At 41.6% G+C, this 24,880-nt stretch overlaps 2 protein-coding genes across 2 annotated transcripts in view; both read left to right on the forward strand.

The window, feature by feature from the left end:
- Nucleotides 1–11,555, forward strand: part of sptlc2b (serine palmitoyltransferase, long chain base subunit 2b) — a 20,072-nt gene extending 8,517 nt beyond the window's left edge. The window contains exons 6-12 of the mRNA XM_046060658.1: nt 767–860; nt 1,238–1,343; nt 3,079–3,298; nt 4,043–4,169; nt 6,968–7,103; nt 7,432–7,561; nt 9,103–11,555. Coding sequence (XP_045916614.1) covers nt 767–860; nt 1,238–1,343; nt 3,079–3,298; nt 4,043–4,169; nt 6,968–7,103; nt 7,432–7,561; nt 9,103–9,216 — 927 coding nt within the window. The 3' untranslated portion in view covers nt 9,217–11,555. The remainder of the gene's footprint in view (nt 1–766; nt 861–1,237; nt 1,344–3,078; nt 3,299–4,042; nt 4,170–6,967; nt 7,104–7,431; nt 7,562–9,102) is intronic.
- Nucleotides 11,556–12,119: 564 nt separating this feature from the next.
- ism2b (isthmin 2b) lies at nt 12,120–23,447 on the forward strand. The gene is made up of 6 exons (XM_046061072.1): nt 12,120–12,791; nt 16,526–16,777; nt 18,010–18,343; nt 20,107–20,244; nt 20,356–20,424; nt 20,792–23,447. The coding sequence occupies exons 1-6, from the start codon at nt 12,681–12,683 to the stop codon at nt 21,307–21,309; spliced, it is 1,422 nt and encodes a 473-aa protein (XP_045917028.1). The 5' UTR covers nt 12,120–12,680; the 3' UTR covers nt 21,310–23,447.
- The last annotated feature ends 1,433 nt before the right edge of the window (nt 23,448–24,880 follow it).

Raw genomic sequence — 24,880 nt, forward strand, 5'->3', positions numbered from 1 at the left:
ATCCAATTGAAAATCTTTGGAGGGAGCTTAAAATTCGAGTTGCCAGGCGACAACCTCGGAACCTGAATGATTTGGAGGCTGTCTGCAGGGAGGAGTGGGCCAACATCCCTGCCGAAATGTGCACAAACCTTGTCACCAACTATAAAAACCGTTTGACATCTGTGCTGGCCAATAATGGCTTTTCTACAAAATATTAACATGCTGTTTGTCCAGGGGGTCAAATACTTGTTTTTCCTCATCAGATGGTTATCAATTTTAATAAATTCATATGATGTGATTTTCTGGAATTTTCTTTGGGATTCTGTCTTTCACTGTTAGAATGTACATATGATTAAAATTGTAGATTGTTGCATTCTTTGTAAGTGGGCAAACCTGCAAAATCAGCAAGGGGTCAAATACTTTTTTCCCCCACTGTATAGACATTAATTCATGGCAACAGGTATACTTAGTCACGGAGTATTAAAAGTTCATGTGAACAGCTTAACCTGAAGAAGCCTGCATCATTAGTCACACCGCGTGTATCCAGAGACTTCAGTTCAGTGTTCCTCAAAGAGGAATAATCAAAGTCATTGCTCAACACTAAAAAACCTCGGCATGTGAAATCCGGGAGTGTTAAAATTATGCAAGCAAAGATCTGAAGCGGATTGAATATTTCTCCCTGAATAGTGTTTGACTTTTCTGACTAATTTTGGATTGCTGCTCTCCTGATGCACAAGCTAAAACAATCAAAACTCTTACAAAAAATCTTTTTGTCTTCTTGTTTTAGGGTTGTCTTATTCTGAGCGACGAGCTGAATCATGCGTCACTGGTGCTGGGTGCCCGCCTGTCTGGCTCTACAATTCGGGTCTACAAACACAACAGTGGGTGACCTCCAATAATGAGCACCATACCTGAGAAGAGTTAGATAAAATTGTGACTTTGTCTTTCTCTCAATTACTTTATTGAATCACACAGTAGTGGGTGTGGTGGGATTTTTCCTTTCAGTTCAGGATAAACACACACAGACACACGTATTCACACGGTCACCAGAGATCCTGACTTACAGTTATCCAAGCACACAATCAGCAAACACAAGCCAGGCAGTCTGACTGCTAAGAAAACACCCTCAGTGCTTAAGTGTTGTGATCATAAAATATTGACACTCATTCATTAATTAAAGAAAGCTCTCGTATTACTTGAGGAGAACAAAATCTATCCTGAGACAACATAGACAACAAGTCTTTTCTCTTTATTGTAGACATGCAAAGCCTGGAGAAGCTGCTGAGAGATGCTATTGTGCACGGACAGCCGAGAACCCACCGACCCTGGAAGAAAATTCTCATTGTGGTGGAGGGCATATACAGGTATACACAATAATCTTTGTCTTTCTCTCACACACGTGCACAGTACACTTAGACACACAAAATAACCAGAGACTTGAAAATGACATCAGCTAGATAATTAAGCTAACTTTGCTAATGAAGTGTTTTGATACCACTGCTGTATCACATTTCACTCCGTTCGCTGCCAATTACTTGACACCCACGGTTTTCTAGGTGCCGACTCATTTAGCTTGACTGGTAGTTTTTTTTTTTTTATTATTTATTTATTTGTGTGTGTGTGTGTGTGTGTGTGTGTGTGTATATATATATATATATATATATATATATATATATATATATATATAAATAAATAATATTAGTGTGTATGTGTGTGTATATATGCATTTAAGAAAAAGCATGAAAGGAGTTCAAAACAGATGTATAGTATTTAACCATATACTTCCTTGGCCAAGTGTAGAACTGTTACTTGTGACATTATGGTGTCACAATGCAAATACATTGATTTACCAAGCCTGCCATAGGACCTAAATGGCAGGACGTGAAGGCTCTTTTTATTATGTGACCCAAGCAGGAACCTTGAGGTCTGAAAAGTGAAGCCAATGCAGACGTGCGTTAAAGCAGTATTTCAGCAGATTAGAGTTCAGTGTGGGAACATTTCGCTACACGGATTCACTAGATGTCACACTCATGTCCTGACTTTGTATAAAACAGAATAAACAAAGACATTTTCTGATGGGACAAAGTGTGAATACCAATTTTACAATTTGTCATGCAGACAGTTGATAATGCTAACGCACCCTTATATCATTTTGTTTAGTAAAATTTGGAAGTGTGCCCACTATCCCATAAGCATAATGCATTCCTTGTTCTTTGAGGTGTACTTACTATAAAAGCAATCAATTCTGTTGATCAATATAGTTCTCAGAGACTCAGACACCCTGACAGACTCGATGCACTTTACTTATGCAATGCTAATGGTGTTTCAGTTCCATTGGGATTTTCTAAGTAGCTCCTAAAATAGATAGTACCTACACAGACATTATCATACACACCTAATGCTGGCTGCACACGTGAGAATAATTGGGCTGATTTTGAATGCGATTCCCCCCTCCCGTCAATCGCAGGGATGTTCCCGATCCAAGGCTGGTAGGTACAGATTATCAGCCAAAAAGATACTGTAGTGTGAGGTGTTTACTGATGTAATTGTGGAGCCTTTGATCAGAACCCTGCAACAGCCAATGAGAGCGAGCTGACCGGGAAGCATCACCAACGTGCTGTGTAATTGCTCTAAAAATGTATAAACCATTCTGATTACGTCTTTTCAGCCACAAGTTCACCCACAATTGTATTCTGTTTTTTTTTTTCTTTTTTTTCCCCTGCACAACACATAACAGAACTGAAATCGTCTAGTATAAAAGCCGAGTGTTGTCCTGAATCATCTGGTGTGTGGATTTTTTAGGATTAGGTCTGTGATATACCACGTTTTTAAAATCGATTAAGATTTGAAAATCCTCTTGTGTGCACCAGGCCTAAAAAACGTTTATGCGGCTTTCTGATGTTAGTTTAGATTGAGAGTGTCAGTTAGTCTAACTAAATACTGTATCTTCATAAAAGAGCTTTTGTCAGAATATTAGGGAGTGAGAAAGCTTATGAAATTCAAATAAAGAGTTTATTTTTTAGGTCTAAGCATATCATAGCATAAATTGTGGGACTACTCTGAATTAATTGATTTCTGCAACATTTCCTTGTCCTGAAGTATGGAGGGGTCCATTGTGCGTCTGCCAGAGGTCATTGCTCTGAAGAAGCGCTACAAGGCGTATCTGTACCTGGATGAGGCCCACAGTATCGGGGCCCTGGGACCTAATGGTAGAGGAGTGGTGGACTACTTTGACCTGGATCCAAAAGATGTCGACATCATGATGGGAACATTCACCAAAAGCTTTGGTGCTGCCGGAGGATACATTGGAGGCAAAAAGGTTGGTGAACTATAGCACAGGTAAAACTAAAGCTGAGGTCAGACAATGGAAGACGACGCCTTCTCTGTTGTAAGGGATAATGTAGCATACTGATTACAGTAGCCAGAGAGCTTAGTCACCCTCTTTAGGGACTGTAGCAAGTTCCTTACTGCTGAGATCCAACACATTGTGTGTCATTCAGTTTTGGTATTGGTCAGCACTGTTTACCAGCAATGGGAAATTTAGCTTCAGGTTTTTTGTTTCGTTTTCAGTCAGTGCTGCAGACAAGGCTACTTTTTTTTTTTTTTTACAATTTGCGTAGGTTAAGAAAAACAGAAATAACTGGCTGAAACACTCAAGCACACATCTTTTTGTGTGCCCAATGTGAAATGCCCAGTTGATGGTGCATTAACTGAAATATTGTTTCCTTCAATGAGGAAACTCTCAGCTTGATCCTTCAATCTGGTTCATTTACAATAATTAAAATGTAAAGCTTCTATGTAACCAATTACATCATCTCCTGCATAAGAAATAATGTGGTAATAGGATTTTTGAAATCGTTCCATCTATTCTCTAATGCAAAATACCCGAATTAAAATATAGTTTTACCCACCATCAGTCATCGGCATCCTTAACACATTTCTCATAACTTGTATTTCATTGTCTATCCATGATGGGACATTTTATTTTTACAGAAACAAAATAAAGATTCTAAAATGTTGTTATTGGAAAATAAAAACAACTTTAATATCATTTCTATGTCAGGAGCTGATCGACTACCTGCGGCGCCACTCCCATAGCGCCCTGTACGCCACCTCCATGTCCCCTCCTGTGGCCCAGCAGATAATCACCTCTATGAAGATCATCATGGGCGAGGACGGGACAACACTGGGTAGGTGCCAGAAAATGACACTTAAAGGTGCATCTATGCATATGTGTTGAAAAGAGAGCTTTAATCACCATCTGGTCTCTTGGCATGGCCTTCCATCAATAACCACAAGGTGGCAGTGTAAGCCTGTGACTCAGACTTCATTAAGTCCTGTAAAACCTCAGGTCTGTAGCAGATGACTGGTTGACATTTGGTTTCTTTCTTTCAGCTTTGCCGCCTTTTGTACTTTGACTCCTTCCCACTGAGTGTGCTGATTTACCTTGGCAATGCTTAATTCCCGGCTATTTGATAAAGGCTACTATCTGTGGCCAACTTGCAATGATTAACCAGTAAATAAAGGTGTGTTAGACATTCTTATCTGTTTGTCATTGTCAGATTCTAAGTGCCACATTGGTCCATGCCCTTTATACAGTTACATTGACAACATGCCAATTGCAACTACAAAATTGGATGCAAATTTATGATTTTTAAGTTTTAGAATGTCACATGATATTGTTTTTCAAGTTGGCTGACAGTGGGTGTCCCCTCTAAGTAAAACTGTATTACTTTATTAAAAATTATGTTTTTTTCCCTAATATATTGAGATGGTTACCTCAGCTTTTGTAAGCAGAAGAGTTTCATGTGATTTTTATTTATTTTATTTTACCGCTACCCTTGTGCGGTAAGTCTGGTGATGGTAAGATAAATCCTGCAGTTTGATTGTGTCTCTTCAGCATGGTTTTTCATATCTCAGGCTCTCTCTGTAGTCCTCTACAGCAGCCTCCTCCTCCTGTCTTTATCTTTCGGGATGTGCATTTTTAAAACTAATGTGTAGACAGTTCCCTTCCTCTGCCCGACGCAGTCCAGGCTGATGGAAGATCTTGGAGAGGTGCTATGCTGACTCTTCTGCCCTCTCCCTTTTATGGCTTTCAGATGTGTTTCTTTGCGTATGCGTGCTTCTTTGCATTCATGCTGGGTACAAAGCAGCATGGTGCGTAGGACCAGAGACCTGTGCAGATCAAACTCTGTTGGACTCATCACCTACACACACAAATAGATCACTGAGCCTTGTTTTTCTTGTAGGGCGGCGCCCCTTTACTGTTTACGGGGCTTAAAATGCTGATATAAGATCAGATTACCTCGCTCCCAAGCCATTCAGTCATTTGGTACAGGAGTAAACACCTGGAGCAAACCATATAGTATGACTGTTCCACAGCCATTTCTGAGAAGAGAAGGCCAGACTGGCTGACCTTACAACAAATCCCAGTTCTCCTTGTAGAAGACTTAACAGTGACAGTCTGATTGGTTGCAGCCCTTTCACAGTTTGAAATTCAGGCCTTTAAAGATTCAGACACAAGACACAAAGTTGAAGTGACAGTGGAGCTGCCTGCAAACAGTTGTTGTGTTTAAATCACTAAGGATGGCTGCTCATGGTTCCCAGCATAGGTTCCTGCATCAAAATGGGCGTTTGTTGTTTGAAGCTCACATCAATCAAATGTGTGCATAGGAAATAAGGGCATGAGACGGGCAAAGCTTTCCTAAGGATGAAAACAAAGCCCCTTGAAAAGTGTCTGAATATCATGCTACTGTTTTTTTGCAAACTGAGTGATGAGAAAAGGTTTGGATTCCTTGACGGGGGGGAATGTCTGGATAAATATAATGTCAGACTTGTTGTGTCTCAGGGCACTTTGAAGCAGTGGTGTTTCTGCTGTTTTTCAGCACAGCCAGGCAGATGTTTGTGTTGCTGTTGGCGCTTTGTGCCATATGGTTATTTGTTTGGTTAAGATGCTGTCTCTGGAAGCTCAGGCCGAGGATTCAGCAAGTGAACCCACAGTGTGCATCAGACGTGACACGTGAGGATTGATGCCTGTTTACTTTCAGCCCCTTGACCTCGACTTTAAAGAATCCTGGTTGTCTTCAAAGGCGAGTTGTGTAGTACTATCTCCAAATAAGTGAAGGGCAGGTTGAAAGACTTTGTTTACTCATGGGTTTTACACACATGGTTTTGTTAGTGGAGCAGGACTTGGATCATTAATTGTGACTTCCTACTGCACCGTGTATCAGTTTTATTAGACTACCTTGGGCTCTTGCCATCAGATGATATTAATGTTCTGCAATGTAAAACAGAAGAGTGCAGATATCAGTGATGGATCACTGCAAAAGTACATGCTGTTTCCTCCTCTGAACAACAGCTGATGATACAGTTTTATGAGGCTTACAAGCGTAAATAATAACTAAAAATAGTGTTGTTAGACCTGCACATCCCCACAGTTGTTTTCACTCATGGTGGCTGATTACACCTTGGCACTGGTTGCCTGGAGCTGCGTGAGGTCACTTAACTTCATGTACTAATACAAATAATAAAGGTGTAAGTGGCATCGGCCCGACAGGTGCATCAGGAGAGTGAGTAGAAAAATGCCAATCAAGAACAGTCAGTACGTGTGAACACAGATCTGATGAGAAGAGGTCTAATCAGGCAAATTAAGAGACAACACCTGTGTGGGTGCACCATGGGCAATAAGGGGCTTTAATCAACAAAGCTAAGAGATAAAACTGGTAGATAGTCGTTATCCAAATATTCTAATTGCAATAGAACAACAGTATAATATGGTTTTCCTCATCACTTGGAAATAGTGTTCACTCGTCATTCATGATTAAGGTACAGTTACGGTAAAGTAGGGCAGGCTCACCACCTAAAAACTTAAGTTACCATAGTAATTACCTGTTGTCCACCCAAATTTCTGCTTTGAGTAACAGAAATAAGCTTAATATCAGTCTTATGCCCGCATTGTGAAATATCCCTCTTTATCTGCCTTTTCCAGGTGCTGAACGCCTGAGACAGCTCTCAAAGAACACCATCTACTTCCGCAGGAAACTCCACGACATGGGCTTCATCATCTATGGCAACGATGACTCGCCCGTAGTACCCATGATGCTCTATATGCCTGCTAAAATTGGGTATGTGATTCTCCACCATTTCAATATTTTGATATATTTTAAATGCTTCTAACATCAAGGATTATTGCGAATGCTGATCGGAACAATCTCCCAAGCGATTTCACATTTGGAAAGCACATAAAGGCTCACGCGCTAATTTTAATTTTCTCACCGTCCCTTCTCTAAATAGAGTCTGATGTAGTGTGTGTGGAAAACTGTTTATGATTTCAGTTTCACACATTAAAGAGAACACGACCCAAGATGTGGTGTTGGTGGCGGCGAGGAGGTCAGATCGTCAGTAGGATTTGCAAAGTGTTGCCCTGTGTCTAATGTTGCTGTTGCTTTTCAGGGCATTTGGTCGGGAGATGTTGAAGAGGAACATAGGCACAGTGGTCGTCGGATTCCCAGCAACACCCATCATCGAGTCGAGGGCACGTTTCTGTGTTTCGGCTGCCCATACCAGAGAGATGCTTGACACAGTAAGTCATCCGAGTTGTCCAATCACTGTCCAAAATAGAAAAAAGAAAATGTTGCATCTATATTTATTATGAATATTAAAATAGAAGCGTGTAGTTGTTTTTAATCAATAATGCAAAAACATGGTTAAAGTTGAATTATAAAAATTCAGTTTCCAGCAGAGACCATCCTATAGGTTACACTTTTTTTTTAAATCACTACAAATGACTGTGGCTGATGATGGGTGACATCATCAGCAGTGCCTTTACATTTTCTTGCTATTTTTTCCCTTTACTTTCTTATGGCAGAAGCCGTTCTCAGATGTCTTGCCTCTTTACTCTAAAATGGTTTAGGGGGTTTTCACTTGCAATGGGAAGAAAACAACTTTAAAATCAGCATGAAAATCCCTTTTAAAATGGTTATGGTTGCTCTTAAAAATCCGGGTATTTTTGGCAACACAGACAAAACGGCTCTAAGATTATTCACATTTGCTCAACTGTCATCTCTTATATGAATCAGTCAGAGGGTCACCCCTCTCTGTATTGGGCGAGATGAGTAAAACTAGTTTCCTTGGGTGATCTGGGCTCTGTGTTTTTATTGAATGCTGCCGCTTCCAATATACAACTGCCATTTGATCTTTATTCATCATCTAAGATACAAAGAGAAAGACATTGGATCTCTGCTCAGAGTCTGCCTTCTTCACCACTGGATACAGTTCAATGGATGTTGTTGCAGGACAGACTTTTATTGCTGTAGACTTAATTTTAACCTCACCCTGATATAAGCGTTTGTTTGGATTCACGGGCGACTCTGTAAGCATTTCTCAGCCGTTGATGAACCTGCCTCAGTGCTGACTGACAGTTTTCTATGTACACGTGTGTGTGTGTGTGTGTGTGTGTCTGTGTGTCTGTCCACATACTCAACGTGCGAGTGTGTCTGTTGCCTAATAAAGGCTCCCAATATGTCCTTTATTATAAAGGAACTTGAAAGACCAAGCTGTCTCCAAGTATTACAGTGTGGCTCAGACAGAGACTTTTATTTGAGCTGCTCTGTCTCTCCAAAGACACTTCATTCATCTTACTGAGGAGCATGTCAACACCGTTTGTAATAATCCATTTAAAGGGCATCAGCCTGCCTTTGTAGAGCACTTCGAGGAGCCGCTTTTTCCGTCTTTGGAAAAGCCAGCTCTTGCTATTTCTCAAACCCTTGGAATCAGAAGAAAGGTCAGCAGGAAGGTAAATTGTTTCCAGGTGCCCTGCAGTGTTGCAATGCTGATACAGTCTCTTGTGGAAAGAAGTGGAGGAGTTTATGTTCAGTTGTGGTTCATGCAGGGAGCCTTCTGTCATGTTTAGTGCTTGAAAATCCAAGTGTGATTAAGGCTCGTCACATCACCTACAAAACCAATCCTGTCAAGTTGTGCTGTCTGTGCGCAATCTGCTCATCCTGCTTGTTTTAATTTATATTGTCTGGCTCGTTTGTCTGGCTGTCTTTACTTAATGTTGATTGACATAAATAATATGTCATTAGATTCAGATTAATAGCAGTCTTCCTGTTCTTTTGCCAGGCGTTGGAGGCCATCAGTGAAGTGGGCGACCTGCTGCAGCTGAAGTACTCCAGACGTGAACAGCCTCTACCCTCGCTTGGGTGGGTGGCTGAGGAGAGCCTGCTTCAGGACTGAGCCACATCATCCGCTTTCCTGTCATATCAAACCTCTGGATGATAATCAATCACTGTCATTCGCTTACTTTTCCTTTTCTTGGCTGATATCCCTTTTTGTTATTTGGTTTTTTTTTTGTCGCTCTTCCTCTGAGCCAGTCTCTCCACCCCACTTCGCCATATCTCCTATTACACTCCCTTGGACTCAAACCAAAGTCCACCCTGTTTTGAAACCTGCACACTGGCATTACTCATTAGCCTGGGTGCAGTCAGGACCTGTGCAGCTGGTTTCTCCCATAGTAGGGGAAGACCAAAATTACCCACATTTCTGTATGTGTCCGCTGTAACCAATTGCATTCAGAGCCTTTTTTAGTTTGTCCTAACTTATTGTGAATGCATCGGTCTAACGTCAAGTCTTATTCCTGTGTGCACATTATATGTGTATTTTTTGTTTTGTGCAATAATAACAATGTGGACTTTTTTTGTAATTCAAACAACCTATTGCAAAGTAGACAGATCTTTGTCAAGAGTTCCTACTTGTGTGCTTGAAGAAAAAGAAATCTGATCACAGCCGTTTTGCTATGATGAACACACAAGGAAAAAATTAAATATGTAAATATTATTTATCCCGAAGTTGGTGATTGCCTTAGCATCCCAAACCTCAATAAGAGATACATTACTTCACAGGAGTAACATTAGCATGTTGACTCTATATGTATTTATCTGAAGGCTTGTTTTTCTAATCACTTTTACTTGAATAGAGTATAGAATATTGGGTTCTTTCCCTAACCAAAGGATATACTGTATATGTATAGATATGTTTTCTACCTTTTCTCTTAAAATGTAAAGCAGATGTTCCAAAAGAGTGAAAACAGAGCAGGGAAAGAATCCCAGGGAGCAAGACGAAGGAATATTTTTTACAGCTTATTTTCTAGAAATATATTTCAGCCTTATTTACTGTTTACACCTGCACTCAAAAACTTGAGCACAGTCTCTTTAACATTTCTATAAGCTAATGAGCTACATGTGATTTATTTTTATTTTTCTTCTGCTAAGTCCTTCTCACTCAAGTGCTTTCATGTGAATCAGCGCCGACACAGATCTGTGAGCACGATGACACGCTGTAACTGAGATCTGTATGTATGACGATGATGCTCCAGTGCTTATCTGATATACAGACGGCTTTATTTAAAATGTCTTAGTCACCGCTCAGCTATCTTCTTTTTGTGAAAAAACTATTATCTGAAAGGCAGCTCCGTGTGTGTGTGTGTGTGTGTGTGTGTGTGTGTGTGTGTGTGTGTGTGTGTGTTTAACGGACTACTTACACGTCTTAAATTCAGTGCTAGCACTACTGACAGGCATTGTATATGTACAGATGACGTAGTGAAGAGTTGCAAGATTTGTTTGGGTATGCTTCAGATATCATCATTATCATAATTTACGTGGTCATCTTCTGGAATGACATTCCATTTCAACCTGCTTTCAGTGTCAAGTGTTTGTTTTGTTTTACTGTTTTCATCAAGCCTTTTGTGTGTGAGGTCACCACAAAAGTGGCATACATGTACGACGTACATTCATACCTGTTCGTGTGTGTTTATGTTCCATCACTTAATTGATGTGAATTGGAGGCCGCATCAGTGTACCCAGTTGGAAAGCTGGCCATTGTCTGACAATGTGACCATTCCCATAATTGTTCATCAAAGTGATTCAAGTGTTGAAATGCTTCTGTTGGTGTGTTTGGCATTTTAGTGCAGAATGACAACCTTTTTGGGGTCTCTTAACTGTACATCCATTAGACTTCAATTGCATTGTTCTTTGAATGAGTCATTCCAATATTTGTTTATTTTCTACAGAACATGGATTGAATAACAACTCAGTGATGCATTTGCTTTTAATAAATATAATATACCAGGTGGAACACACGACTATGATCTGGAATTGCACTCTTCAGCTCTGACATGAAACATTTTCTTCTCGTCAAAGTTTCCTCTCAAGCTGTCTGCAGCACCACGCAGTTTGTTAAGGCTCTACGTTTCTGTCTATGGAGGCAAAAATGTAATTGCAAACAGCAACATTACTTTCTCTCAGCCAGGTTTCCCTCACTGAAACTGAGGAATTAAAGTCAAGAGATTGTTAAAATGTTTGAGTTGCTTGGAAGCCTTTGATGTAATGTGACATTTCCTACCACACATACCTGCGGACTGACCTGCAGTGACCATTGCAACTTTCTTAGTAGTTGCTTTCACCCTTGTAATTGTATTTTGGTTGAAGATAAACCACTAAAGAGGAGTTTGTAAAGCCATGATGTTTGTTGACCATGCTGTTAAACAGTGCTGATTAAATGACTTTATTTGTATCAAATTCTGGAAGGGGTTTGTGTTTATTTACAGCAGGCACACAGGGGCTGTAGTCACGTCTTAAAAGCTCATGACAAACACAACCTTTTTGACCGATAAGTCACTGACATCCTGCCACTACACAGCATTCCACGTTGGCCAGTCATTCTTAAAATAGTATTTTTGCGAAACGGTATGCCAGTGGAATGAGAAAATGGCTTCTTTCCAGAGTTTAGAAAATGGCTAAACATGCCTAAAAACAAGTGACGTGATTTAAAAAACGTTATTTAAAAAATTGGAGGAACAAGTAAAATAATTTCAAGTGTGGCATTTGCGAAATTTTGCAAATGCGGTATAAAAGTGTTGTACATGTACAGTTTTTCAGTAAGAGAGTAAATGTCCATTTCACGTCCTGCGTTTAGGCAATTGTATGTAAACTAAATCTTGTAGCCTACCTTATCAAAAACCTCACTGGCCCAGCGCACCCCCCTCCACACAGCTGTGAGCAATAAGCCTCCCACCCCCAACTCCTTTAGCATCAACCTCCTGAATGCGTGCGTAAAAGGCAAGTTTACCGAAACCGGTTGGCTGGGCTGTACACACACAAACACACATCCACTGGAACCGGCGGATGAACTTCAGCTGGCTAATGGATTAACGCACCAGACAGATATCAAAAACGCACAGCATACTATGAACTCCAGATGTCAATGTATTGGAAGAAAACACCCACCCACCCACGAAGGAATGACTCACAGTTTAAAGTAGTTGAATAAGCAAGCGCCGGTGCGGACGGGGAGATTCTGCGTGGGGTGTTTGACTTCTTTCGGGTACTTAAAAACTGTGGATTTTATGGGGAAGAGAAGTGTCGAGTTCGACCCGCCAAACGGACTGACAGTTGCTGCGCGAGGCGCTGGTGTCAGATATGGATAGCGCGCGGGACACCTCTGGACGCTGGTGCGCATCTTCATAAAGTGCGACACTTCGAGACTGACGAGGCCTAAAACTTAATTTGTCCTGAGTCAAAGTTGCTAACAAACGAAGGACGAACAGGACACAGTCGCTTCTTCCCAACCAACAAGCTCATTTAGGGAGAATAGTTTTGAGGGAAAGTACTTTAACAAGTCTTCACAGGAAGAAGTAGGAGAAGATGCGTCAAGAGGTCGCGTGGAGATTTCAGATGCTGCTGGTGATTTGGTCAACACTTCTCGTTAGTTTGGGGACAGGGTTTCCTACCAGACACAAGAATGTTGGCCACAAGGTAAGTGTTCTTCAGATATTGATTGTGTTGCTTTTCTTCTTCTTTTCTTTTCTTTTCTTTTTTTTTTTTCTTTAAAGTTTAGCAAGTTATAGCAACCTGTTTCGAAAAAGCTACGAAGTGTTAATAATCACACTTGTCGCTGCAAAATGTGCATTGGTACTGCTCTTGTGGTTCGGTCTTCTTTACTGCTAAATGCAGTACATTCGTTAATTTCGGCTAATAAGTCCCAATTTTATAATATAATTGACTGTATTATACAAACACAAAAGCTAAAACGTGTGGTTTTTTTATAGCAAAATTCCCATATGTTGAATAAGGTCATTAGTAACCCAGTTGTTGTTGTTCTTCTCATTATTATGATTGTTCAGTAAAATTTGAATGTCACAGAAAGTCACTGCTCTTTTTCAACCATAACTCTCAGTCAGTTCCCATCAAATGAATCAGTCAATTAAATTATCTGAAAAGACAGAATTTCCTCATCAGTGCACGCTACTCTCTTTTGATGCACTTCTCTCTCCATGTAAGGTTTGCCATCACTAGGCAGACTCCCTACACACGCGCGCGCTGTGCAGTGTGTGGTGCGTCTACGGGAATGTTTGTGTTACACACGGACATATTTGGATATCAAAGTCTGTTTGTGTCGGGGTTCGGTTTTTGCCTGTGAGCTCTCCTTCTTGTGTGGCCTCCCATGGATGTCCTATTGGGACTCTCGCTCTCTCATCATCTGTCTGATTGATGTCAAAGCAAAAAGAGGGAGGGGAGAGGAGAAGGGAATGATTAGTGAGGAGGAGAACAAATCTCACTGTGCGATTGTTCATTTCAAGGCTGCTGTTGGTGACTCTGTACTTTTGCCTGTGACCTGCTGGATGTGTGTCCGTTAAGTGGTGGATGGAGAGGGGAGATTATCAGTGAAAGAGAGGAGGAGGAGGAGGAGGAGGAGGGGAAGCTCAGTAAAGTGGGTGCCCAGTAACGAGATGCTTATGTAACCAGAATAAGGCGAGCCCTCTGCGTCTCTCACACTGGAGCTCGGGTCAAGTGTCATTCATCTGATTGTTTACATTGGCTCTTTTTGTGTTAATGTGGAATTTCCTGTTTTTGGTTTTACCCCCATCTCTCAGCGAAGAAGAAGAGGAGGAGGAGGGGGTTGTGTTGAAGTGTCCTCCCTCTAAATATTGGGACCTGTATGCCCTGTTTTCCATGTTTTGTATCCACACCTCCAACCCCAACCTCCATACCCCACCCACCCTCGATCACCAGGCATGCATTTGTTGTCCTGTTTCCATTTGCAAAAGATGGCGATCAAAGAGCGTCCATAGTTTATTGTTCTTCTGTAATGGTTTGGAAACAGCCAAGTGCAGAGGCCTTTGATATCTGGGGGCACATAAATCAGGGCTGCCACACTGCCAGCCTTCCCAGCCTGCCCCCCAACCCGACCGGATCCCGTCCCTGCCCCCCCATCCAGTCTCCCGACCTCCTCTCCCTAACCTGAATGTGTGTCACCATCAGTAGCAATGACAGTCTAGTGAAAGTAGGACAACATGCGTTGCCAAAAGGGTGGATTTAATGTTTGTATGAGAGGAGAGAAGCTGTCTCTAGACCAGGCCGAGGTCCCCGACTGCATCCAGATAGTCTCCCTGTTAAACACATCGCATGCCATCAGCCTTCGAACCTTTGATCAGGAGAACCCCACTACCGAGAGGAGGAGAGCAGGATCAGAGAGAACGAGGGGGAGGAAGAAAGGAGGAGGAGAGTGATATACAGGGCAGAAAGAATACAGGATCCAGATGTGTAACAAGACGAGATGAGGAGGGTGTGAAAGTATATGGCCTCTCTCGTGACTCTGGACCTTCTGTTACTGCGTTAGTGTTAGGGTTAGGGCATGTGTGTGAATGTTGGTGTGTATGAGTGAATATTGTCACTGTTGGTCAGATTTGACAGTGATGCACTAATAACAGGCCAGTAAAAGGGTAAAATGGGGCATCACGCTGGAGGATTTCTTCAATAAAATCTTATACCAGAGTCCAGACGCCATTCATTAGGTGTAACATGAGAGAAGCTGAAGCATGGGGTCTTTTATTTCTTGCTATGTTCACATAGAGAGGAATCAAAAGAACTAACCCAAGTAACCAGCCTAAGTCTACAGTATAAAACTTTAGGTAATTTTCCAACGGGAAAATAATCGGCAGTGTTTCAGCTCTTCTTACATTATATCCAGTGCTGAAATCTGGACCAAAACAGGATCAATTGATGTCAAAAATAATACTATTCTCCTAAAAATCGAAAATCTATTGAATATATGTGACCTTAAAATTGTTCAAATTGTCATGTACTATTCTGTGAAATTGATCTATTACTTATAATATATTTTTTATATTAGCATTTTTAAAAGTCCTGCAGAAAGAGGATAAAATGCAGAGAATGTGTGTAAATAATTGCTTACAGCATTTGCAGTTGATAAAATTACAGCGAGAAAGGCTAAAAATCCCCAAAAAAGGTTATCTTCTTGTCACCACCAGTTTACAGATATCTGGGGAGGGGGCCAACTTCTCTTCGTCCATCATTTATCATGCTTGACAGGCTTCTCCTCTAAACAGGCATACTGTGTTCAAATGCTTGAATCTGACCGAACACATAACTTCTTTATGGGACAATCACAGGCAGTCAGTGAAAAGTACGCCCTGTTCTAGAGACCATAACTATAAATCACCAACTGTTTGGTCATTAATTCAGACATTTCCTCTCTTCTTTAGCCCTCCAACTGCAACTGGTTTGCTCTGAGCAGACCACAAACTGGCTCAGGTCAAATCTCAATATCCCATCCAATCACAGGTTTGAGCCAATTTAGCATATTTCAGGATGATATAGACATGAGTGAATGGCAGACAAGGGTTCATTAGAGGGTTTGGATTGCGGTTTTGACCAGTGTCAGGCATGAAATAGATACATGTCCTATTAGACATGAAAGAGACACATGCACACTGGAGAATCAGACCAACCAAAAATCAATTTGCAATGACTATATTCCAGACACAGTACACGTTTCTACAATTCAGCACCATTATAATGTCACCATTAATCAGTATAAATCTCAGAGACCAACATTTCCTCCTGCTGGTCTTTCTTCTTAGTAACTGTAAAACCTGAAAGGTCAAACTAAGTGGCGGCCGTAGTGGCGGCAGCACAGCAGGTTCAGACACGCTCGCACCATCCCAGGGGTCCCACGCCTCCCAGGCCCTCTCATTAAAGCTAAAAGAGGATCTCTCTGGCACAGGCCCCTCTTTGTCCACGGCCTGGATGCCATGACTGTTGTGGGAAAAAAAGAGAATTAAATGAACGAAGGCTGGTTGGTCACTTTGCTGGTTAGTTGGATGCCTCGGGGGCTCTTTGGAATTGCTGACCAAGCTACGAAATACTACGATGGTTTCAAGGTTTCTTCCTGGAAACGGAGCACTAATTGTTTTTATACTCCTCAATGAGCCATTATAAATGATGGATCCCATTTAGCCCTGAAGTAGCCTAACTTTCTAACTTTTGTTATTCCAGTATTCCAGTCGTCTCAGTTTCCCTTGTTCTATGGTGGTGTCTGCACAGTCAGCATAGTAGTTGCCAAAATCAGGCTTTAAGACATTTCCTGTCATCCATTTTTCATCCTGAGACTTTCATTTGGTCTCTTAAATCATTCCACTAGTTTGTTTCAGGTCCAGATAATCTGACATCCTAACTTGTACTTTCAGGCGCATGGCCACATGATTCACAGCGGTGGGGTCCAATATGTCCCTGAGACTTTGGAGCAGCAGAACCAGGTCCAGAGTCTCTTGCCTGAGCCCCACAGCCACCAGAGGAGGTGGTCCCACCCGCAGCACCGCTCAGTTGGTGTTCTACCACAGCCTGAGCCTGAGGAAGAGACCAAACCCTTCATCCTTGATCTCAAGAACTTTCCAGACCTGGCCAATGCTGACATCAACTCGCAGAACCCCAACATACAGGTGAGTCGGGAGAGGGGAGTCAGACATTACTGTATTTGGGGACAGCCTTCAAGATGTTGATAAAGATCTTCTGGTCTCAGTTTATAAACTGGGTTAGGAATACTGTTTAGCAGTAATAATAAGTTAATTTCAGTTTGTCGGCTGCATCCAAACAGTAACCAATAGATTGTAAATTATGGAATAAATTAAAACCATTTGTGCAAGGAGAACTTGGGCATTTTGTCTTTTATTGTGTAAAAAGATTTATTTCCTTTAAATGTGTAACAAAATCAACAATCTCAGGCTAATCTTAGAGATCCGGCTGCGTTTTTTTGCTACTATTTAATTAAAGTGCAATGAAGCAAAACAAGCGCTGTAATCATAAGTGTTAGCCATTAAGTCCTCATCATCTCCTTCTAAAAAGTTAAAAACGTTGTTCTGTTTAACGTATCTCCAACTCTGGTCAGTGCAATCAGGATGTGGTTAGAGGGACATAATGATGCTGACCTATGTTTACATCAAGTACAGAGACCGATGAAATTTTGGAGTGTTTTTGTAGCATATAGACCAGATGTACCAGACTACGACTAAAAGACGCTACACTAAGGATATATTCAACTAAGACAAATGAAAGCATTTCCAATCATCTTATGTCTGTCCTAACAGTTACAAAAAGATTAGAGGTTTTTCCCTTTAACCTCCCCGTAGCCTGGTCTTCACATCAGCTGTAGTGGGAACTTGGATGTACTGTAGCATCTCGGATGAGTCATGTTGAGGTAATGAGAGGTAGTTATCCAGAATAAATGCTCACATTCTCTCCCTGGGAGGATCGTTTGGTAGGCTGAATGCTCACGCTCACGTCTGGCTGGCTGGCTGACTTGGATCCGGGGACCGGGTTCGCTTGCTAAAAAACCGTTTCGCCAATTTGAGATAGTTTATTTCATGAGAAGCACTTGTAGCTCAAGCACACATAGTCAGTGTACTTTCCTTTTTTGATCGCAGGTTCCAGCAAAAGCAAACTTAACTTACCAGCACTGGACAGTTCAGTCGCTTGTTGTATGTCATCTTCTACTCACTGTTAATAAGCAATTTCTAAGTGTGGTTTGCCAGTCAAGCTACAATTTTTGGAGTCTTTGTTAGCTAATTTAAATTTGTAAGAGAGAGTTGCTTGGCTTCACCATACTGTCCAAGATCATATCAACGATATATGAATGTGTTCATGGGTTAGATTGACCCTCTCTTTTTCTATGTAGGTAACCATTGAGGTGGTGGACGACCCCCAGATGGAGGTAGAGATGGACCTGGCCAAGGAAAAAGACTGGTTGCCCTCCTCTTCCTCCTCCCCCTCTTCAACAGTAGATTGGCTTGGAGGCAAGAAGCTTTTCTGGCCCCTTTTCTGGAGTTACACCGACGCCGATTCCAGCGAGGACAGCAGCAGCCGGTCAGGCGTGGAGGAAACTGGCGAGGAAGAGGAGGAGGAAGATTACTCCCTGGATTACGGCAGCGAGGAGCCCTTACCCAGCGGAGTGGGGGGAGACTGGGATACGCATTGGAACGAAGGCTGGGATCCAATGCAGAGCTACTATGGTAAACTCGCTGCCTGCTAGTATAGCTCTTTTAGAAATGACTTCATAAAATTAATTAAGGCTTTTAAAAAATTACCAAAGTTTATCCTGTGGGTTTGAAAGTACAATCACTGAATTTATAATATCAAAAAAGGAGAGACAGAGATAAAGGGAATGTCTGGAAGGAAATAAAGAGAGAGACAGAATGTGAAAGAGAACGATGGTGAGGGAACTGTGGCTGAGGGAGGCTGCATGATAACTGTCTTCACAGTCAGAGAGAACCTAATGATGCCAGCATGCGAGGCAGCATGATCACTCGACCATCAGGACATTGCGGGTTATGGGCACTTTGAAGTCGACACTGGTCGTGCTGGTCGCAGAGGCCTGCTTTTTGAAGATGGGTCCGATGCGCTCGCTAATGGCAGCGTGAGGCCGGCATTGTTCCCTGGGACAAAACAGTCCTCTGCTTGTGGACAATTAGAGGGCAGATTGGGAAGACAGAATGACAGGGGCGATTTGGCCGGCCCTTTCATCCTTCCCCAGGACCCCTTAGGCCCCCACAGACCCTGGCGGCCCTCACTGCCCTCTGCGGCTCTGCCTTTTGAGCCAGTTCAAGAATTTTGGGGGGCTTTGAGGGCTCTGCATAACTTTTACAGCTCTTTTTCCCCTCTTAATTCTGCCTTGCTCTGGTGGGAAAAAATGTGTCTCAACTTGCACAGACCACTTATTCAGTGGTAAAAATAGTAAATAATGAGAGAGAAAGAGAAAGGTGTACATAGTTAATGAAATAAAGATGGAAAAGAAAGAAATAGAGAAGTCTGATGGGCTGGGCAGTGGGTTAGCCAATGTGCGTAAGTCCTACTATAGATCAGAGCTCAGTCATGGGCATACCACAGCCTAAAGCTTTCATTCTTCAGAGACATTTCCCACAGATAGAGTTTGAAGGTGGTTGTTCCACAAATCTCTGCAGTTGTAGTGTAACCTCAAAATGTGGTAACAGGTGTCTTAAAACCTTGCTAGATTTTACTCTTTAACCTAACCCTTATACGTTATGCCAATACATAGAATGTATCTGTCAAACAGTTGAGCATGTAGACGAGCCAGCAAAGGGCAACAATGCCTATTAAGTGGTCACATCTAAAGACTTGGTCAGCATAAATCAAGGATGTCTGCCTTAGCTTCTTCTGTAATTAAGACTCTCCTGAGACCTCTTTCCCGTATGGCCACATGGCGAGTTGGCAGCGCCCACAAAGTAAAATTGGGTGTTCGCTACACCCAAGCTGGTATTTCTGCACCCACCTCGCCTTTAATCAAGTTTTCAGTGTTATTAACACCACAAGGAAACATGGTGCGGAGGCGGACAGCCACAGCACAGCTTCGCTCTCTCTAATTTTACTCAAGCCTTCTTAAAAAGAATATGGGTTTGAATGGGAAAGGTTAGACCAGCAGAAAATTGTCATTTATATGGACTGAGACAGTGCAGAAACTTTGGAAACATATTCTGGATTAGACTGTTGCTGAGTTCATTCAACACAACACAAAACTGCAAGGTGCACATACAGCACATCTAGTAATCGTAATCTGTTCCCGAAGCATGATGTAAAGTTCCGGTAACTGTACATTTTTCCCCCAGGCTTTCATTATGTAATCCTCTCATAATCACTCAGATGTTCTGCAATATGTAAAGTATATTGTGCTTTAATCTGAATAGAATCTGATGAATTAGTAGTGCAAAGTAAGTTTTGATCCATGTGGACTGTCTGAATTTTATTTTCCTTTCCACAGAGAAGGAGACAGATGAGTGGACACCATGGTCTCCCTGTTCAGTGACATGTGGACATGGTGAGAGAAAGAGGACCAAGTCCTGTGGTTACTCCTGCACCCTGACAGAAGCCTCTAAGTGTGACCTGGAGCCTTGTCCTGGTGAGATTATACTTCCCTTTGAAGAAACAAAAAACAATCCAAGGCTAGAGTACTGGGATATTTCTGCTTTCCCAGCTAGTTATTAATGATACACCACTCTCCTCTTTGTAGGTGATGTCAACACAGTTGTGGAGCCTTTCCCTTTTGAGATGGAGAATGGCACAGAGCCATTTGGGACTGGTGAGTTTAATGGAAAGTTCTTCATCACAGCTTTCATTAGTTTAAAGTCATACCATAGTTTACCCCATTAACTGCAAGCTGTTTATATTATACACAGTTTGACAAAGTATACTCAGTCAGATGTACAGTATACTGTAGTTTTAGGTATATTATAGCACCCCTATGGCTAATGGATTATGGTAACATGCCACTGTCTCATGGGAATGTAGAACTGGCTTTCTCAATTCTTTAACATAGATGTTTAAAGATGCTAGGAATAGAATTCAGACTTAACTCCAAATTGAAAGCCATTCATGTTACCAATAGTGCTACTATGAACAATTGTAGCACACAGTTTCACATGTTATTGCTGTTCCCTTTCCAATAGATGTGGACAGCTGTGAGAAGTGGCTCAACTGTAAGAGTGAGTTCCTTCAAAGGTACCTCCACCAGGTCTTGTCTGAGCTGCCCAGCTGCCCCTGCTCATACCCCTCTGAAGTGGCGTATACTGTGGTCAGTGTCTACGATGAGACTCACGGCCGGTTGTTCCGCTGGCGTGATGCTAGTGGCGCCAAGGAGCGCCTAGACATCTACAAACCATCAGCGCGCAGCTGCATCCGCTCAGCACTTTCGGGTGACTTATCAACTCTCGCAGCGCAGCACTGTTGTTACGACGATCGCGGGCGGCTGATCACGCGGGGGAAAGGCGCAGGCACGCCTAACCTGATCAGTACTGAGTTCTCACCTGAGCTGCACTTCAAAGTGGATGTGCTGCCTTGGATCCTGTGCAAGGGAGACTGGAGTCGCTTCCATGCGGTGCGGCCACCCAATAATGGATTGAGCTGCCCAGAAAACCCACATGAAGACGTGTTCATGAATGAACTGGAAGAGGCCAGGGAGTACTGAGGGACCACAGCCAAAACTACCACTTCACTCAGAGAGTCAGAGGGCCCAATCCTAATTTGAGGGGCGACTGCTTTGAGAGGGGTCATGAAATCTCATCTAAACCATGCATCATGCATTAAACATGCATTGACTGAGAAGAAATGCACATTTGTGATTGGGAGATTTGTGGGGTGATTGTGAAGTGTGGCTGTCTCAAGTTAGGATTTGGCACAGTGTCCTGATATCAGGCTTGACTGAACTGAACTGTTTTACAAGAATGGAAAAAAAAAAAAAAAGCAGTGTTCTCCCATCGCTTGCCAACCTGTTCCACATCTGGCATGACATCAAGCTCTCTCTCTCTCATTATATTCAGTACACTCTCCTGGGTGCGTGTAAGCATGGTGTCTACCTACTGGCTTGTCTGATGGTGTCCTGGAGTGCTTGTGATTGATAATGGCGACATATGGTAAACATCCTGACCATGCTTCTTGTAGGTTTTACATTAGGAAATGTATGAATGTGGGCTGGTTATGTTGATGAAACAAACACATGCATGGGAGGAGTCGAACAGATGAATATCCCAACTATGCTGCTACAATATAAAATCCTTCAGGTTTTACAAAGGTATTAAGGGGAACAAGACAACAGGACATCGGTAGACCCAAAAGATGCCACATGCATTCACAGTAATGTATATTTCAGCCAATCTTTTGGGACACTAAAACTAGTAATGTTTGGGATCTCAACCAGAGATGTAAGCTAAAAGGATTTGAAACAATCTGCTGTCATTAATCAAGCTTGCTAGTGAGAATTATGAGATTAGCCCATAAGCAGTAATGGTACGGGAACAGCACATTTGATTTCAAATGTTTTGTCACACAGATTGATTTCATGTGTTTCCTCATATTTCCACAGCCAGGAAGAAATATGATCTGGGTGCCAAAGAGTTAAAAATCAGACTGTGGTGCCTGTGTAAATCCAGCCTCCTGAGTCTCTATGGTGCAAATGTAGGAAAAAAAACTCTACAGTGAATAGATTAAGCTCATAGATGTGTCTCTACAACATTCTCAGGGGGACTACTGACCATGATCAACAAAATTGTTAATTTACCTCGACAGTGGAGCACTATTGGAACTAGTACAAAGTGTAATGGGGTAAAGATTAGTATGAGGGTATCGAATGTGTAATCCAGATTGGAATCGATGAATAGATAATGCTTTCAGAAAGCAACCCTTATAACTGAATAGTTGTTAATGCATTGTGTACGGATGGATGTCATTGCTGTTTAAGCTGTTGGTTTAGGGTCTTTGGGTTTATGTACAGAACTTGATTGGATAGAAAGGACATTCCTACTCAAATCAACATTCCTGAGGGGTCATGTAGTTGGAGCCTTTATATAGTGCAAAGGATTGAAAAGACTGATGTTTAACCATTAGCAGAGTTTGTTTTAGCATTGAAGCAGTAGTTGTGTTAAATTTCTGCAACGCCCACATTGGCAGTAATCTACTAAGTAATTTACTTAGAAATACCTTTTAAACTCCAGGAATTGCCCTTTCTATCCAGTCTAATAATTGTATGGATGTTCGCTCCAAACCTTTTTTCAGGAATTCTGCTTCCAGATGTGTAAATGCGAACACACATTTACATTTTGGAATCACCGATTTTAAAGGAAGGCACTTTATTTAAGGTATATATATATATATATATATATATATATATATACATATATATACAAAAGATATATCAAAATGTACTCTTGTTTGCCATTTGCTGATGATAGTGTTATTGTGAAGGGAAACTCGTCAGAAATGCTGCATTGTTCTATGAAAGTGCATATGTCAAGTGTTCTGTTGAGGAAGGCATGATCTTTTTGTGATTTCTGAATCTAGTATCACATATATGGTGTTGTACAGTATTTATTTGTCCGTTCTCTTTTTTTTAAAAGTTTGCTGAAGCTTTGAAATGTCTCATGCTCAACATGGTGCACTAATCGGACTGAGAAATGACGGCACCCGTTATCAAAAGGGAAACCACTTTCTTCATATCACTTCACTTCATCAACATCAAGTGTATGTGTTTCATTCTACTTTGTACTGCAGTGCTCTATGAATATGTTGTTGCAATTATGCTGAAGAAATATATAAAGACCTTGCATTCATCATCTGCCTTTTTAATGTGTCATTTCTTTTTCCACACTTTTAGATGCCGCGTAGCAGAGCCAAGCATAGCATAGCACTTTAGAGCAAAATCCCTTAAACACACCTAAGTAGTTATACTCTTTATTGACTCACATACCGAACTTTTCCGTACCTTTCCTCTCCATCAAGACATGTTCAGTGCAAACATGTCACCTCTTTTCAACATTTTGGGTATTTTGCTTACTTGAGTTAAATGTAAAGATCGATGCCACTCTCATGACTGCACGGTTGATATGAAGCTACAGGCAGCAGCCAATTAGCTTAGCTTAGAACAGCTCACCTTGTACCTTGTTTGTTTAATATGTGCAAAAAACTAGGCGTAAAAACTACACATTGCAGTGTAGTAATTTCTGGTGGATTTTTACCTTCAGACAGAGCCAGTCAAGCCGTTTTAAGATAACTGGCTACTGGCAGTTGCTTCAGATTAACTGTAAAGTCACAAGAGTGGTATCAATTTACTCATCTAACTCCTGGCAAGATAACAAATATTTCGCAAAATGTCAAATTGCTTTAAATGTTCATTCCCTTTTAAAGTGCTTTAACAGTCAAATACAAAGTCTGACCATCAAAGGAAGGTCTCTGTGTTCAGTGGTGAGTGTCCCGTCCACCTAGCTGAGCTGGTGGAAGCTGTGATGCTAAATAGTTTAATAATCCATAAATACCATTAGTGGTTTTGCGTGTTAGCGTCTTCCTTGACGAGTAAGCAATGTGATGCATGTGACCAACAATTCATCTACATTACCTTTTCCACGTTCAACAGATCTTGAACACAGCGATGACAGGATTCAATTAAGTGTGTTATGCATGAGTTCTTCTGCTAGCACATGTTAGCAGAATGGGCAGTCGCTGTTTGAACCAACAGCATCAAACGAGTCCTTATTAGATTGAGAACACGCAGACTATCAAAAACGTCTGCGTGTTCTCAGTCGAACAGTGGTTTTCTTTCTAAGCTGAGTTCAGTTCTGTCATTTTCTGTCAGGCCTCTAAACAATCAGCCGCAGCCTTTTAAAACCACGCATGCTTCAGGATTTACAAATGTAATGTGGGCACATTCTTCTGGTGATTCACAAGTGTGACATGTTATTCATGAATATGATTTTAGATGTGGTTGGGGCCAAGTCCAAACAAGAGCAAGAGGGTGGCAGCTAGATATTCCTTTAAATTCAGGTTCCGGAAAGCTGTCACCATCATCCATCTCCACTGTGGTCTATAGGTTGATCTATTCTCCCCATCATGTTGTCTGAGGCTATACTCTTTCCAGAGGATTAAATGACAGTGAGATTAAAAGTTTAAAGGCCAGAGTAATGCATATCCATAGGCTTAGGCAATCCAAATACTCCTCTTAGATACTATAATTCCTGGGGGGTGGCTGGCTGGTTATGCATTTACAATAT

The sequence above is a fragment of the Micropterus dolomieu genome, linkage group LG10, assembly GCF_021292245.1.
Source record: "Micropterus dolomieu isolate WLL.071019.BEF.003 ecotype Adirondacks linkage group LG10, ASM2129224v1, whole genome shotgun sequence".
NCBI lineage: Eukaryota > Metazoa > Chordata > Actinopteri > Centrarchiformes > Centrarchidae > Micropterus > Micropterus dolomieu.

Excerpts from the sequence above, each read along its gene's own strand:
- ism2b (XM_046061072.1), top strand. The coding sequence starts at position 12,681 with ATGCGTCAAGAGGTCGCGTGGAGATTTCAGATGCTGCTGGTGATTTGG. Across the intron at positions 18,344-20,106 it reads TCCAATGCAGAGCTACTATG|AGAAGGAGACAGATGAGTGG; the intron begins GTAAACTCGCTG and ends TCCTTTCCACAG. Across the intron at positions 20,425-20,791 it reads CACAGAGCCATTTGGGACTG|ATGTGGACAGCTGTGAGAAG; the intron begins GTGAGTTTAATG and ends CCTTTCCAATAG.